Genomic DNA, 18,125 nt, shown 5'->3' on the forward strand with positions numbered 1-18,125 from the left:
AAAAATTTGACCTCTAATATCAAGACCCAAGAGAAGCATAAGCATAGACAGGTAATAAGGGGGAAAATCATAAGGGATTCAATAGAGCTAAACTATTTACATCTCTGCCTGGGAAGATGATACTTATAATTCTTAAAAATTGCATTGCTAATAGTACAGCTAGAAGGAATACATATACATACACACATATACACACACACACACATACACACACACAGAGAACAGGAATAAGTTGAATTTGATGAAATGGCATAAAAAAACTGAGGAATGAGAAAGAGGAACACAATGCATACAGAAGGAAGAGAAAATTAGAATGGGATAAACACCTTCACCTGAAGAGGTGTGAAAGACCTTTTACAGTGGAGGCGAAGATAGGAGGGTGGGTGACAAGCATCACTTAAACCTTATCTCATCATTATTCACTCAAAGAGGAAATAATACACACAATCAGTTGAATATAGAAATTTTACCTTATCAGATAGGGAAGTCGGAGGAGAGGAAATCAGGGAAAGGGGGGACTGATAGAAAGGAGGGCAGATTGAGGAGGTGGTAGACAAAAGCAAAATACTGGTGAGAAAGCAATGGATGAAAGGAGAGAGAAGACAGACAGAAGGAAGAATAGAAAAGAGGGAGATACACAAGTAGTAATCATAACTGTAATATGAGTGGGATGAACTCTCCCATAAAACAGAAGTGGATAGCAGGGTGGTTCAAACACCAGAATCCTATAATATATATTTTTTAAAAGAAACACACTTGAAGGAAAGAGACACACACAGAGTAAAGATAAGAGGCTGGAGCAGGATTTATTATGCTTCAGCTGAAGTAAAAAAAAGGGGGGGGGGATATCAATCCTGATCTCAGACAGAGTAAAAGTAAAAATAGACTTAAAAGAGATAAAAAAGGAAACTACATCCTGCTAATGAAGCAATATCAATATTAAACATATATGTACCAAGTGGTATAGCATCCAAAGTCTTAAAGGAGAAGTTAAGTGAATCAGAGGAAGAAATAGACAGAAAAACTATACTAGTGGGGGATCTCAACTGTCCCTTCTTAGAACTCAATAAGTTCAACCAAAAAATATGCAAGAAACTAAGGAGGTAAATGGAATATTAGAAAAGTTGCAAATGACAAACCTTTATGGAATAATTGAGACCTAAAGGCTGACACGATAAGCAAATTAAAAGACCAAGGAATAGTCTACCTGACATATCTATGAGAAGGGGAAAAATTCATGACCAAACAGAGAGCATTACAAATATAAAATGGATAATTTTGACTATATTAAATTTAAAAGCTTTTGTACAAACAAAACCAGTGCAATCAAGATTAGAAGGAAAGCAGAAAGATGGGAAACAATCCTTACAACAAGTGTCTCTGATAAAGGTCTCATTTCTCAAATAGATAGAAAACTGAGTCAAATTTCAAGAATAAAAGCCATACTTCAATTGATAAATGATCAAAGGCTATGAATAGACAATTTTCAGATTGTTCATAAGAAATCAAAGCTATCTATAGGCATATGAAGAAGTGCTCTAAATCACTTTTGATTAGAAAAATGCAAATTAAAACAACTCTGAGAACCACCTCACAGCTATCAGATTGGCTAATGCGACAGAAAAGAAAATTGATAAGTGCTGGAGAAGATGTGGGAATATTGGAATACTAATGCTCTGTTGTTGGAGTTGTGAACTGATTCAACTATTCTGTAGAGCTATTTAGAACTGTGCCCAAAGGAAAACCAAACTGTGCATATCCTTTGATCCAGAAATACCACTAGTAGTATCCCAAAGAGATCATAAAAAAGAGAGAAGAACCTACATGTGCAAAAATATTTATAGTAGCCCTTTTTACATTGGCAAAATGTTGTAAATTGAGGGGATGCCCAGCAGTTGGGAAATGGCTGAACAAGCTACGGCATATAAATATAATTGAATACTATTGTGCAATAAGAAATAATGATTTTAGAAAAGCCTGATGCTAACTTGATTACTAATTGATGCAAAGTGAAATGAACAGAACCAGAACCAGGAAAACATTGTGTGATGATCAGCTATGAATGACTCAACTCTTCTCAGCAACACAATGATCCAAGACAAGTATAAAAGGACTCATCTTGGAAAATGCTATCCACATCCAGAGAAAGAACTAATGGACTCTGGATGCATATAGAAACATTTTTTTCACTTACTTTATTCTTTCTTGTGTTTTTTTTTCCTTTTCATTTGTTTCTTCTTTCACAACTGTGGCTAATATGGAAATATTTTTACATGATAGCACATGTACAAACTATATCAAATTGCCTACCATTTTCAGAAGAGGGGAGGGGAGGCAGAGAGGGAGAAAAATTTGGAACTCAAAATCTTGTAAAAATGTGAAAATGAGTAACAAAAATTTTCTTGACATGTAAGGGGGGAAATAAAATATTATCTACATTTTAAAAAAATAAATAAGGCAGAGCTGCCCACCAAAACCAAACCAAACAAAAATATATATACACAGTAGATGAAAGGTTATCAGAAGGTAAATTTACTCATAGCTAGGGGGACTGGGAAAGCTTCCTGAAGAAGGTAAAATTTGAGCTGAGTCTTGAAGGAAATCAGGGAAATTCAGAGGTAGATATTAAAAACAGAGCATTCCAGGTATGGGACACAGCAAATGAAAATACTTAGAAACAGAAGATGGAGTGTTCTATTCAGTGACAGGATCAAGCAAGTCAGCTATGTTGCAATGGAAAATGAAGGGGAGTAGAGTAGCCTGGAAAAACAGGAAGGAATAAAATTATGAAAACTACACTGCCTCTCATAGAAAAGTAAAATAACATCTTTGTTTCAAACTCAACAACATTAATCACATCTTTATACTTCATGATATCATTTTATACATAGGTGCCATAGTACTACAATCAAATTTTTTAAATTGTCATAATTAACTAAAATTACAAGTTACTTCTTCATATTCATTCTCATCCATGAAGTCTGATGCAGGACTCATGGAAGGATATATAATATAGATTGGGGGAAAAAAAATCTGTGTAAAGGGACCAATGATGAAGCTATCATAGGACTTCAGAGAGTAATGAGGGTCTAGACTAAGGGTGTTCACAGTGGGAATGAAGAAGAAAGGACAGATCCAAGAAAAAATTCAAAACAGAAGAATCCATGTAACTTGGTTTGGTTAAGATGGAGAAAGATGAGGATATTTCTCATTCTCACAGAGTATACAAAGATCACTTCAAATATTTTGCATAACCATCTAGGGATCCAAAGGGGTGAATATATCATGGATGGAATAGAGAAAATTAGTTAGATTAGCCAGTTTTGGATAGGGGCAGATAAGGGACTAGACAAATAATGAGTTCAGTGTTAAATACTAGGGTTTGAGATATTATATCATAGGATCATAGATTTAGAGTTGAAAGACTCAGGCCACTGAATCCAACCTCCTCACTTTACAGGTAAGGAAATGGAGGTATGAATAAAGATGAATAAAGGGAAAAGAAACCCAGAGGTAGAAACCATAATTTGTTCTTATAGAAGGACATATTCTGTGTGGATAATGAGACTAACAAAATTCTGTGATGAGTTACAAGATGATTCAGTCATGCTGATGGTAGAAAATAGAGCACCAGAGGTACAGTTTCAGGTTACATGCTATGGCTATCAGATTAGGAAGGTGACATGGTACAGAAATGTAATTATTTTTTTTCTGGAGAGCTATGGATAATTTGCTAGTGGCATCATAGGCTTGTCTGCTGTGCCTCTCATGACTCTGCTATGCCTGTAGGAGAATGGGTTCAATCACAATCCAGTTTTTCCTTTGTCTCTGTTCTCGCAGAGTAAACAAAGTGGATTCCCTACCCCCACAACGAAATAGTTCTAAAGTCACCAATGATCCCCTTCCTAGACAAATTCAGTAGTTTTTTTTCAGTCTTCATATTCCTCAACCTCTGCTTTACTGAACACTGTTTGTCACCCATTTCTTTCTTCAAATTCTATTTCCTTTGATTTCACAATACCCCACTAACCTGGATATTCTACCAGCTTCCTGACTGTTTCTTCTCTATCATGTTTGCACACTGGGATCCTTCTTCTTACTCCCTAAGTATGGGTATTCCCCAGGCATCAGTCATGGGCCCTCTGCTCTACTCACTCTATAATTAAATTCTTAGCGGGACCATGCATCCTCACTTCTTCAAATGCTACTGTTATGCTGATGGCTCTAGAATTAATATCTCATCCACCAAACTCTCACCTGAGCACCAGTTTTCTATACCAAGCTTTTATAAGACATCTAAGAGGGAGAAAAGGAAAAGACTAACCTGGATTTAGAGTCTTAATAATAAATAAGTACAGTCTTTAAAATTATGTTATAAACATTACTTTTTCTTTTATATTTCTTTAGATCTATTTAGAATATGATGGAAATGATTTTATAGAATGGGTTACCCCAAGTATTTGTCCCGTTAAAAACAAAAGGTAAGATTTTTTAATAATAAAAAATGGTTATGTATATCTATACACATGTATGTTGCATATAATTTCATTTAATGCACATTCAGATTTATTTTGTGGTGGGGCTGCCAAGATTTGAAGGCAACTTTGGAGAACTGTGATACAAAGATTACTTTTAAAATAGGAATGAAATTACTGGTGATTGATATAGGCAGAGATTCAACCCCAATTATACAGGAGATGTTATAAAGATCAAATGAGATAATATGTCTAAAGCAATTTCATCAACAAATGATATAAAGAACAAATCAATGAATTGGCCATGCAACTAAAAAAATTAGAAAATCAACAAATAAAAACCTCATCAAAATAAAAAAATAGAAACTGTGAAAAACCAGAGAAAAAATAAAATTGAAAACAACAGAACTACTAAATTAATAAAATTAAGAGGTGGTTTTTAAAAGGAAAAAATTAATAAAATAAATTACCAGCTAAACTGACTTTAAAAAGAAAAAGAAAAACAATCTGACAGAAAAAATGAAAAAGTAGAATTCACAACAAATGTAGAAGAAATAAAAGAAATTATTGGAAACTTCTTTTTGCCCTCTTATGCCAATACAACTATAAATGAAATGAATGATTATTTACAAAATATTTTTAAAAATCAGATTAAAAGAATAAAAAATAATGAATTTAAGTTTAAATTACCCAATCTCAGAAAAAGAAATTAAACAAAACATGGCAACTTCCAAAGGAAAAAAAATATTCCATAACCAAATGAATTAACTAGTGGATTCTATCAAACATTCAAAGAACAATTAATTATAATGTTATATAAATTGCATGCAAATATAGGGAAAGAAAATATCCTACCAAACTACATCAAGACAGATATGGCCCTGATACCTAAACTAGGGAGAGATAAACCAGATAAAGAGGAAACTACAGAATAATATCTCTAATATTAGCACAAAAATATTGAATAAAGTACTATCAAAATTATGTTAGCTTATTAAAAAAATTCTACATTATGACCAAGTTGTATTTATATCAGGAATGTAGGATTGGTTTAATATTAAGAAGCCTATCAACATAGAAAACCATATTAATAATAATAACCATAAAAATAACATGATTATATCAAGATGGAGAAGAGAACTTTTGGGAAAAATGTGCCCGTTTATGTTAAAAAAAAAAACATTCAAAAGAGTAGGAATACATGGGCTGTTCAAATATATGGTCTTTTCAGTAAGATCAAGGGTAAAGCAAGAATGTCCCTTGTCACCACTATTATTTTTTACAGTTCTAGAAATTCTTGTTATAGTAACAAGACAATAAAAAGAAATGGAGAGAATTAGCGTAGGCAAAGAAGCATCAAAATGATGACTTTTTCAAGATGACATTAAAAAGCCAAAGAGAAAATAAGAAGAAATAATTAAATAATAGCTTCATCGAAGTAGCACAATCTGAAGTAAATCCTCACAAACATCAGCTTTCTTGTATATTACCAACAAAACTTAGGTGGAAGAAAGAGAGAAAAAATAATATTTTATATAAGAATCTGGAATTTCACCTACTGAAATAGAGGAATGATACAAATATAGCCACAAAACACTCTTCATAGATATGAAAACAGGCCTTAGTAATTGATAAAATATTAATTGCTTATGGTTGGCTATGACAATATAACAAAAATAATAATACTATCCAAATTAATTTGCAGACTTGGTATTATGCCAGTCAAATGATCAAAGTGTTACCTTATAGAACTATCAAAATAATAATACTATATATCTAGTTGAATAAAATGTCAAGAATCTGATGGAAAATAATAATTGAAAGTAGATATAATGGAAGTCTAGCAGTACCAGATCTCAGACTATGCTATACTGGAGGTCTAGCTGTACTGAATTTAAAATACACAGGTACTGATTAATTAATAGAAAAGTTGACCAGTCAAACATATTCAGAAGCATAAGACTCAGAAATAAGTTAACATAGCAGCACTGTGCTCATTATTAGCTAAAGTATTATAACTATTAGAGTCAAGTTCTAGTTCAACTTGAAGTTCAAGTTCAAGAAAAACTACTGAGAAATTTAGCAGTCTGGCAGAAATTAGGTTTAGATGAATACCTTACATTGGATACCAAAATAAGCTCCAAATGAATACATATCATAAATGGTTGGTACTTTGTTCTTGAAGAGGACCAAAATGACACCACTGTGTTAGATTCAAGTTACAATGCATCTGGCAGTGTCTGTGTAATGGCGAGTAAAATAGGATCTTCTGCTGTTTTTGTTCTAGTATAATCAAGAAATATAATGCCTCTATTTCAATGTGATTAAGAAGGATCTTTCCCACCTATTGTCAGGCCTAGAGACTCTGAGGTGTGGATTTTATTTTGGGGCTTACTGACTGGAAATGTTTGTTTGGCCAGATGAGGACTCTGGGAAGCTGCTAAGGAGCCCCTTGGCTTTGAGAACTCCGATGTCGTGCTTCCCATTCTGGTAACTATGGTCAGACAGTTGGAACTGTCTGTTGAATTCAGGCAGAGGAAGCCATGTCTGTTAGCTTTTAATTTCTCTGCATTTTCTTTGAAGTTCAGGGTGCTGACTCCCCTGAATTAGCTGAAAGATATATGTGCTTGATTAAAGGAAAGATACATGTGCTTGATTAAAATGATTTTTAACTCCTCAAAATTTATCTTTCCTTTTATTTCTTTTGAATAAAGAAATGCATTCTTATTTAGCACATTTTCACATTAGTCATGTTGCATAGAAGAATTAAAATGAATTGGAGAAACCATGAAAAAAACCAAAACAAAACAAAACACAACACAGGATAAAATACTCTGCTTCTATTTGCTCTCCAGTTCTATAGTTCTTTCTCTGAATGTACGTCATATTGCCTAGAGAGTCCTTTGGGAAAGTTTTAGGTCCTTGCACTGCTGTGAAGGGCTAAGTCTACCAGAAAAATTCCTTGCATACTCTGGTTATTACTGTGTACAAAGTTCTCCTGGTTCTGCTCCTTTCACCCAGCATCAGTTCATATAAATCCTTCTAGGCCTCTCTGAAGTCTTCCTGTTCATCACTTCCTACAGCACAACAGTATTTCATTACAGTCATATACCACAACTTGTTCAGCCATTCCTTAATTGATGGGCGTCCAGTTCTTGGCCACCACAAAGAGAGCTGCTATGAATATTTCTGTACATGTGGGACCCTTTCCCATTTTTATGATCTCTTTGGAATATAGCCCTAGAAAAGATATTGCTGGGTCAAAGGGTATGCACATTTTTGTAGCCCTTTGGGCATAGTTCCAAATTGCTCTCCAGAATGGTCGGATCAGCTCACAGCTCCACCAACAATGAATTAGTGTTCCAACTGTCCCACATCTTCTCCAACATTTATCATCTTCCTGTTTTGTCATGTTAGCCAATCTGATAGGTGTGATGTGGTACCTCAGAGTTGTTTTGATTTGCATCTCTCTAACCAATAGTGATTTAGAGCATTTTTTCATATGACTATATATAGCTTTAATTTCCTCCTCTGAAAACTGCCTGTTCATATCTTGCCTTTCCTTTTATGAATGTAGATCTAAGAACCTGTGATAGTAAGCCCACCTGTATATAACACTCATGAGCCTGAGCCTTGCCATAGCTGCCTGTGTCCTCTCTCCTCTGACTTGAGCATGCTCACTCACTTCTTCCTGGTTCTGCTCCACCCTTCAAACAAATCATATGGGCCTATGTAATGAATATGAAAGATCTTGGGCCTGAATGTAATAGTAATTTAAATGGCCCATATGATTTGTATAAAACACTTGGGAACCTATGTCACATGTGGTGGGAAGAGCTTGCTGAACAGGCAGAGCAGGAATGGTGAAGCAGAACCAGGAGGAAGTGAGTGAGCATGGTTGGGTCAGAGGAGAGAGGACACAGGCAGGCAGGCACAGCAAGGCTCGGGCTCATGAGTCCTTTGCTTGTAAAAAGGTCCTGGGTGGGGGGAAGGTGGGGGAAGCTTGGGAATGGCTTTGCTCCCTGCAGTGATCATGTTTATTAACAACTTGGTCACCATGACAGATTTTGCTTTCTGATTCTGGGATTTGAATTTCTGGCATCTAGACAAATGTTTTTCTTCTGCCTTCTATATAGAGAGTCTTTTATATTTTTTGATTGAGAATTACACTGGCATATTCATAGTCACCACCAGTGTTGTGAATATTGCCTTGGTGATAAAGGCTGATCAGACAAATACAAACTCAGAATAATCTACCACAGGTGAGGCACAAATAATCCATGTGAGCATTTGGAATGAGTTCTTTAGATTTGCACATCTCACCTTTCTTTTGAGCTCTTTCAATTCTGCTTGCTCACAAAGTGTAGTACCTTCTTGGAAGAGGGCATGCCATGCTGAGTGGTTCTGCGCCAGTTGTTCTTATATCACACAATCAATTCCAAAGTTCTTAAGTGAGATCTTGAGAATGTCCTTGTATCTCTTCTTCTGCCCACCATGTGAGTGTTTGCCCTGTGTTAGTTCTCCATAAAATAGTCTTTTAGCAAGCATACATTTGGTATTCAAACAATGTAACCAGCTCACTGTAGTTGCCCTCTTTGTAGCAGAGTTTGAATGCTTGGCAGTTTAGATAGAGAAAGGACCTCAGTGTCTGGTACCTTATCCTGCCAGGTGATCTTCTGAATCTTCCTAAGACAATTCAAATGGAAGCAATTCTGTTTCCTGTTTCCTGCTGGTATACTGTCCAGGTTTCACAGGCATACAACAATGAGGTCAGCACAATAGCTCTGGAGATCTTCAGTTTGGTAGTCAGTCTAATACCTCTTCTCTGTCACACTTTCCTTTGGAGTCTCCCAAACACTGAGCTGGCTCTGGCAATGCATGTTTCAATTTCATTATCAATGTATACATCCCTGAAAAGTATACTGAGAAGTTAAGTGAATTTAATCCACTGTATTCAAAACTTCTCCATTTGCTGTAATCAGTGGTTCCACATATAAGTGATATAATGCTGGCTGATGGAGTACCTGTGTTTTTCTGTTGTTAATTGTAAGGCCAAAATTAGTACAAGCAGCAGAGAATTGATCCATACTTTGTTGCATCTCAGCTTCAGAGGCCACATTGAGTAGCCTCTGTGAACAAAAAATTATGCACCAATACTTCCTCCCCTTTGGTCTTGGCTTGTAGTCTTTTCAAGTTGAAAAAATTACCATTAGTGTAGTAACTGACCCGATGCCATGTTCATTCTCACTCAAAGTATTGGACACCATGGTTGTAAACATCATGCTAAAAAACATGGAATCAAGCACACAGCCTTGTTTCAGTCCATTGGTGACTGGGAAAGCACATGAGCATTGTCTATTATCCAGAACCCAAGCAAGCATTCCATCATAAAATTGATCTACAATACTGACAAACTCTGGGCAACCAACTTTTGACATAATTTTCCATAAACCCTGACAAGTGACTGGATCAAAGGATTTGGTCAGATCTACAAATATTGACATTTCTCCTGCTCCTGGAATTTCTCTGGAAGTTGTCAGGTAGCAAATGCCATATCAGTTGTTCCTCAATCCTTTCCGAAGCCACACTGGCTCTCAGGTAGATGACCATTTTCCAGATGAAGCATCAATCTATTAAGGAGGACTCTGGCAAAAATCTTTTCGGCAATGACAAAGAGAGATTTCCCCTTGTGATTGTCTCAGGACAATCTGTTTCCTTTACCTTTATAGAGATGGACAATGGAGATGTTCTTGAACTCCTGGAGTATAACCTCCTCTTGCTACATAACTTGGAAAATTTCAGTCAGCTTTTGGATGAGCAGTGGACCCTCCCCCCCAACCTTGTAAATCTCAGCTGGAATAGAAACAGCACCAAGTACTTTGCCACATGAAAGGAGCCTAATGGCCCTCAAAACCTCTTCTTCAGTTGGAACTTCAGCTAGGGAGGGACTGACTTCAGCCTGAGGTAAACAGTCAGTGGTTTCAGCACTGATTGATGATGGTCTGTTAAGAACACTATGGAAGTGTTCAGCCCATCTCTCTATGATCATATTCTTATCACTAATCAATGTGCCTCCATCAGCATTGAGTAGTTAAGATGCACCATAGGTCTTTGGCCCATAAATAGCTTTCAGGGCATCATAAAAGTGCTTTAGATTGTTATTATGAGCATAAAAGTGAATTTCCTCTGCCTTCTTACTGAACCAAGAATCCTGCATCTCTTTAAGCTTCACTTGTACTTTACTTTTGATAGAATTAAATGTTGTCTTTGTAGAGATGGATGATGGATGATTTTTCATTTAGCAACTTCCGTAAAGTTTTACTGTTTTTAAGTAAATGGAAGACAGTATTGGTGATGAGAAGGACATGAGATTCACAAGTCTTCAGTAGTAAGTGACCATTGCTGTTGCTGTTTTCAACTCCATTCCTTCCTAGGACTCCCTACCAGGCCTGGTAGTCTGAGCCTGCTCTAGCATTAAAGTCTCCCAGAATTAAAAGCTTGTCCTCTTTTGGCACATTGATGATAAAGGTCTCCAGGTCTTTACAAATTTTTTCTTTAGCTTCATTAGGGTTCATCATGATAGAAGCATAGGTACTGATGATGGTAGCATGACATTTTCCTGCAAGTGGCATTTGTATTGTTATGGGTCTGTCATTCATTTCTTTTGGTAATCCTAGGAGTTTGTTGACCAGATTAGTTTTGATTGCAAAGCCTACACCAGCTTCACAGCATTCCTCCTCACTGTGGCCACTCAGCAAAGTGCTTTCCCAACAAGAGCTGTTGGTTTTTCGGCTCTGCTAGATTTTGTGTTGTCAATAATTGTGCACACATTCCATGTACTGATTGTGAGTGGAATCATATTTGTAGAAGTTTTGATATTTTTTGATATGTTTCAACCACAGGGTGGGATCCTGCCTGCTATAGTAATCAGGCCACGGTTGGGTAAGCAGACAATTTTTAAGGCACCTTTTCTGGCCCCTTCCTCACACCAGGAGGTGAGCAATGCGATCCTTAAGAGTCTGTGCAGACACCCAGGGGACTGCCTAATCACAATGCTGCTTCCAGGGAGATTATCCTATGACCTGGGCTGCCTGCGTGCAAGGTTGTGACTACAGCTCCCAGTGTATCTGTACCTACTGTTTCTTCACTTGCCTATCACCACATGATTTTGAGATAGACAAAAAAGTAAAATGGAATGGGTGATATCTTTTGATTCATGTGTAAATTGGATTTAAGTGAGACGGAGTTGCATAAAGTCATCTCTTCCAGAGTCATCACAATCTAGTGGTAGAACAGAATCAAGATGACTGGTGATGGCTCAAGATGCAGTGGATGACCTTGGCGTCTTTGATGTTTAAGCAAGCTCTAAGTGCTCCACAGAGCCTGCTTCATCTGCCTTTGTGGCCATTAAAACACATTGTTCTCATCCAGCCATTCCACCAGGGGATGTCTTCACATGTTTGGGGTAGACAACCCCCACAACTCACTGATAAGTTTGAGATCCCTCAGTTACTCTCAGTCTGGTTTAGCCTGTCTGCCAAAATTTTTTACCAGTGTGCAGCCACTTATAGCTTCTTGGAGCTACTAGTCTTCCCTGTGCACAATCTCCACCCCATCAAGAACTTAGTTTTTGTCTTTTGTCTTTGTCTTTCCCTGATTCTCTATCAATGAAGGAAGAGTTATTGACCAGGAAAAGGAGAGAAAGGATCACAGAAGATAATGCAGAAAATTTTGATTACATCAAATTTTAAAGATTTTGTACAAACCAAAGCAGCACATTTGTAATTAGCAAGGGAATAATTAGCTGGGGAAAAACACTTTTAGCAAATTTCTCTTTTAAAGGTCTGATATAAAGAATATATGGGATGTTGACATGCATATTTAAGAGCCACCATTACCCACGAGATACATCTTCAAAGGATATGAAATGGCAGTTTTCAAAAGAAGAAAGACAAGCTATCAGCAGACAAATGAAAAAATATTCCAAATCAATAATAAGATATGCAAATCAGAAGGGCTCTGAGGTTCTATTCATTTTCATCAGATTATCAAAAACAAAAAGGAAAATTATAATTATTAGAAGGGGTGTGTTAGGACAGCCACAATAATAAACTGTTACTTAGAGCTGTAAGTTTTTCTGGAAAGCAGTTTGGAACTATATCCAAAAAGTCACTGAATTGTGCATGCAATATTTTGACCCAGAAATAGCATTGTAACCTTATTTTCCAAAGACATCAATCAAAAAAGGAAAGAACCTATAAGTACAAAAATACTTATAGCATCACTTTCTTGTTTTTAGCAAACAACCAGAAATGAAGTGAGTACTCAACAATTAAGAAATGGTTAAACAAATTATATGTGGTATATGAACATAAGGATTGATGAAACCTAGATGAACGTAGAAAGTCTTGTATGAACTAAAGCAGAATGAAATGAACAGAACCGGGAGAAAAGTTTTTACAATGATTATAAATATTTGTCAAGGAAAATAATGTCATGAAAGCTGAACAAATTTAGTTAAGCAGACTCATAATCTCATACATCCTCTAAGGAAACAAACCCAGTTAAACAGACTCTATAGGTAAACTAAGTCAAGCTGAGACTAAATGCTGAGTTTTTAAAAATCCTACACTTAGAAAACTACAAGGCTACATTTTAAAGAAGTCATAATGGGCTAGGTGAGAGGAAGAGATTCACATGTCATCAAAACGCAATATCAGGAAAATTTCTTCATAAAATCTTTTGGGGAGCTTTTAAAGCTGCCTTCCAAATGACCTGATTTAGTTACAACAAAAATTTCTTTTAGCCCAAAGGTGAAATGGTCTTGTTCATATAGTCCTTTTCTGCTATTTATGGAACTTACTGAAATTATTAATAAAATCATAATAATAGGGTAGCATATTCTTCCTCCTTATGTTCAGAGTAGAGATTTTCATCTCTGACTTGGTTAAATTATGTGTATTTCCCCTTTCTTCCATTATTTCTTAAATTTTTAAAAAGCAAAACAAAGCTCATGTTATAGTAGTAGAGATTCTCATTTTCATGTGCAAACCTTTTTTATGTATATGGAAATGTTCATTTTTTTTGTTGCAATGTGTAAAGTTCATAATAAAAAAAATTAAAAACCAGTAGCTCTTCGATTTAGAGCTGAAAGGGGGGACCTAGAAATCACCTAGCCAAGTCCACTTATTTATTTACAATAAATACTAGATGTTCATATTAAAACTTAAGGAAAGTGTTTAACAGATTGTAAATTTTCTTTTTATTTTAGTGCACCATATACAGAAATGTTCTGTACAAGTCAAGGTATTCATTCCATAAAACCCAAAATTAAAAATAAGGTAAGTTGACTTTAACAGTGATTTTTAAAATCTTGAGAAACCATTTCTACTTGTTAAATCTTATAATGTCTTCTTTCTGAAGAACCACAGTTTTTTAGTGTTAGCTGTAGGCTGTATTTTGGCTATGAAGAAATGAGGCTTGTTGCATATGGGAACTTACATTACTTTATAGTCACATGCTAAGAATTTAAAACCTATTTGTGAGATTGTATATTTTTTGTACTTTGATATTTTAGTTACTTCAAATATTTTTAAATCAGATAAAAATTAATAGGCTCTCATGGTGGTAGCAAAGTCAATTTCATTAATACACAAAGACTGAGTTGTGGTTTTTTGTGGGGGGGTGGGGTTTGCTACCTTGGCACCACAGTGATATGTAGTAGTAGACCAAAATGATTTAGCTCTGCAGCTTAATCATTCAGTATGTGATGTTCTCCCTGCTTTGAATGTGAGTTCCTTGATTGCAAAGGCTGTCTTGTTTTGCTATTTGTATCTCCAGCACTTAGCATATTGCTGGGCCCCTATTAAATCCTAAAATATTTTTTTTGAGGGTGATAATGGAAATTTCACCTGTTTTCCTGATATAGACTTCTAAATACTTAAATGAAAGGGGAAAAGGAAAACAAGCTCTTGGCACATAATCCTGTTTGCAATTTCCCTTTTTCCTTTTCCCGCATTCCTTCGACCTATTTTTGCTTTGAGGTTCTACTCACAAACACAGTAAAGACAAAAGCAGCCACTGGAACATATATCTAATTTCAGGTACCCAACCATATGTACCTAGTTAGCACTGAGAATTTTTTCCCATCTGCAGTTAGCAACCTTTATTTTCAGTAGATGGGTGAGCAGCTAAAGGACTAAGAAATAAGCCAGGTAGGTGCAAGTATTGTTTTCTTTTTGTTTCTTTGTTTGCTTAGTATTTAGATAATAGAGATGAAGGGTTTTGAATTTTTCTTTTTTGATCCCAGCACTGGTGACTCATCAATGTCTAATGTACTATTGCCAAAGATTGAAAGAATTATTGGTTTCTGTTATCACTCCCTCCCTTACCCATGGTTCTCTTCACCTTCCAACTTCCAGTTTGTCTAATGAAGACAATGTAGTACTATAGGAATGCTTTGATCCTTTGTTCATTGTGAATTTTTTTTCCATGTCAAATACATATTATCCATGTATCCATGGATAAGAAGTTCATTCATCCAGTGAACATGCAAACACATACACACACACACATACGCACACATGCACATGCACCACAATTACATAAGAATCCATCCCATGAAAAGAGAGGTGGCATATATAGAATTCTTTGCTGCCTTGCCAAGTTTGTCATCAGAATTTGATTAAATTCCAAAGGCACTAATTTCTTTCATTAAATTACATTAGAAAAGATATTTGTCTTTATGGCTAAGAAAAAAAACTGACAAAGGCCTTGTAGAGATTATAGAGGATCTATGCAAGAACATGAGCAAGAAAGAATCGCACAGGAAGAGGTGCAAATGGTTTGGGATCCACATGAATGGAGGGAATGCCCACACTGATTAAATCACACAACTACTGAAGAATTGAAGCATGACCTAGAAAAACAGCACACATAGACAAAAATACAACTCCAGAAACAATATTCAAAGACACTTCCTTAAAGCTCAACATCTTAAGTTAATTTCCAAAGATCTTGAGCTAACTTCCAAAGAGCTAACTCTGACAAGAAAATGCATTTAACATCATAATAGTAGGTAGTACTATCTTTCCATTCTCCTTGACAATAGCCAAAATCCAGATAATGGAAATGAATGCCTGATGGGAGGCTTGTACTAGAATACACAGAGGTGGGGATGAGTTAACAGTGAGTAACTGACAGCCCCACCATCCTGCTTACCAGCATGACACTACATTACCACCATGATATCATCAGAAGTATATTACAGCATTCAAATGCTGGATTTATTTTTATTATTGTTATTATATAAAATAAGTATTTCTTAAAATATGTTTTGTTTGGTTTTGTTCTAATGTTCCATTTGGAAGTATTAAAAACTTTATACGCATGCTTCCCTTGCATCTTCTCTTTGATTCCATGGCAGCCTCTTAGTTTTTTGGCCTAGAGTCAGGAAGGCTAACTTGAAATTATACGATACTGGAGCTAATAGGGTCTTTAGAGGTCACTTAATTCAGCCCTTTCATTTGACAAATGAGGCAACAGAACCTTAAAGAGTACTTGTTTCAGGTCACATGGCTTATTAAATGTAACAGAAAGAACTAGATTCCAAAGAGATTGCAACTTCCTTTCTTCCTCTCACTTTTTGAGGTTCTCTTCTCTTTTTCCCTCCTTCTTTCCAGTTCCTTCACAACTTTGTTCCACAGTGTCTTATGGAAAAGAGGACAATGGTGAACATCAAACTATTTTGTATTGATTGTTGATGAAGAGATTACCTTTCTTGCCAGTGATTAAAAAGCTGTAGTAAATGGTATAATTTCTTGATTACATTTTAGAATTTGTCTGTGACTATTTTGATTATTTTGAATTAGGTTTTCTATTACTTACATTATTCATTCAAAAATAGGAATTAAGATTAAATTCCTAATATTGTTTTTATTTTAAAATTAGCTCAGAGCATGAATCAATCCCATCTTTCCTTTATTTCTTTCTAGCCACCAAATGCAGAGGAACGCCATTTATTTGTGGATCGTTCTACTGATTGCTTTTTGTGGTATTTCCTAGCAAGGTAAAAAAATTTAAAACCTTTATAAGTAACATTGATATAGCACTTTGAAGTTTGCAAAGCATTTCATTTGCATTATCTCATTTGATCTCACTAATACTTTTATGTATTCAAGTCCATTTTTTTATACTCCATATGTGGATCACTCATTTTTGCTTCCTAAACTAACTTCCTGTCACTGCTGTGATAGGTGAAATCTGAAATAACTGTGGAAATCAATGTTCAAGGTTCGGAGTGCTTTATTAAGAAATACATGTGAATTATATAACAAACTGGGGTCAGGCTTCCTTGGCTCAACACTGGAGTCAAAATACTGGGAGAGACAAATTTTTAAGCATTAAAAGAAAACAATTAACAGAATATATCCAGGATATAAGACTTAGGTCATCTGATTTCTAATTGGAGGAAAAATTAGGAGCTTTCTGAGTAGGGAGGCTAAAAACAACTGATTGACCAGTTTTCAAATAAGACATAAAGGTTGCTTAAGATGTATAATTGTGAGAAAACTCCTTGCATTAATCTTTGGATCTGACTAGATTTCTGATCAGCATAACCTAGGTCTTTAATTAAGGATCTCTAAGCAACTGGTAGAGGTGGTCCAGCTTCCCAGCCATGTAGGTCTAGGTTCAAACAATGCAATAAAGTTTTCTCACAATTCCCATCACTGAATAGTTTTCTCACAAGACAGAAATAGAAAAGGGAGACCCAGAATTGAGTTACAAGATGGAGTTGGTGTGGTTCTCTCAGTTTCCACAATTCTCTCAATTCTCCCCCTCCCACCTTTGATTCATGAGAGGAGGGGCCAGTCCACTCCCCTCAGATAGATCACTTATGTATAAGCCAAATTTATAAGGTTTTTAATGTGCTCATGCTCACCATCAACATTACGTACCAAGAAAAGACCCAAGGAAAGCATCATTTTGCATAGCTTAGGACACCAGCTAAAACAGAGTCCAAGAACAATAATGATGATATACAAACCTTGTTAAATAGATTGTACAGGTAAATTAAGTCAGGCTACAGATCAAACTACTTAGAGAGCTCACAGTGGACTCATTTTGAGAGGGGAGACAAGGAAAGGAAGAAATTTCAGGAAATATGAACACCAAGAAACAAAAGGTTAAAGCAATACAATGGTGATCATCAATATTAAATGAGATCAAGTCCTTTTGTATCCCAGTAATTCACTCTCAATGTCCATTTAATCATCACATTCTTTCTTGGCTTCCCGATGTCTCATGCAGTTGTCTAGTCTTTGGAAATATCTCCTCTTGGACTTTCTGGAATAGGCCTCATTTTCAGGACTGCTCTGAACGGGACTCTTCTTCTGTCCTTCCTAATTACTTGTAGACATTCCTAGATAATTCTATTAACATCTCCAGTAAGAAGACTAAATACATTTTCACACAGTCTCTTAAATGTGATTTTCTAGTAACTAGTTCATGTGGTAAAAACCAGTTTGAGCCTCATGGTTCTGACCCTTTTAACAAAAGAACTATAAGAACATCAAATTAGGAACCCACAATTGCCATGAAACTTTAGAGAATTCCAACTTTTATATGTTACTTTCTGTTTCTGCCTTACCT

General features: G+C 35.8%; 1 protein-coding gene across 3 annotated transcripts in view; it reads left to right on the forward strand.

Moving 5' to 3' along the window:
- CATSPERE (catsper channel auxiliary subunit epsilon) overlaps window positions 1-18,125 on the forward strand; it is a 212,718-nt gene that overhangs the window by 35,498 nt on the left and 159,095 nt on the right. For all 3 annotated transcript variants that reach the window (XM_072647630.1, XM_072647632.1, XM_072647631.1), the window contains 3 exons: window positions 4,408-4,481; window positions 13,747-13,816; window positions 16,469-16,542. In XM_072647630.1, coding sequence (XP_072503731.1) covers window positions 4,408-4,481; window positions 13,747-13,816; window positions 16,469-16,542 — 218 coding nt within the window. The remainder of the gene's footprint in view (window positions 1-4,407; window positions 4,482-13,746; window positions 13,817-16,468; window positions 16,543-18,125) is intronic.

The sequence above is a fragment of the Notamacropus eugenii genome, chromosome 2 (assembly GCF_028372415.1).
Source record: "Notamacropus eugenii isolate mMacEug1 chromosome 2, mMacEug1.pri_v2, whole genome shotgun sequence".
Taxonomy (NCBI): Eukaryota; Metazoa; Chordata; class Mammalia; order Diprotodontia; family Macropodidae; genus Notamacropus; species Notamacropus eugenii.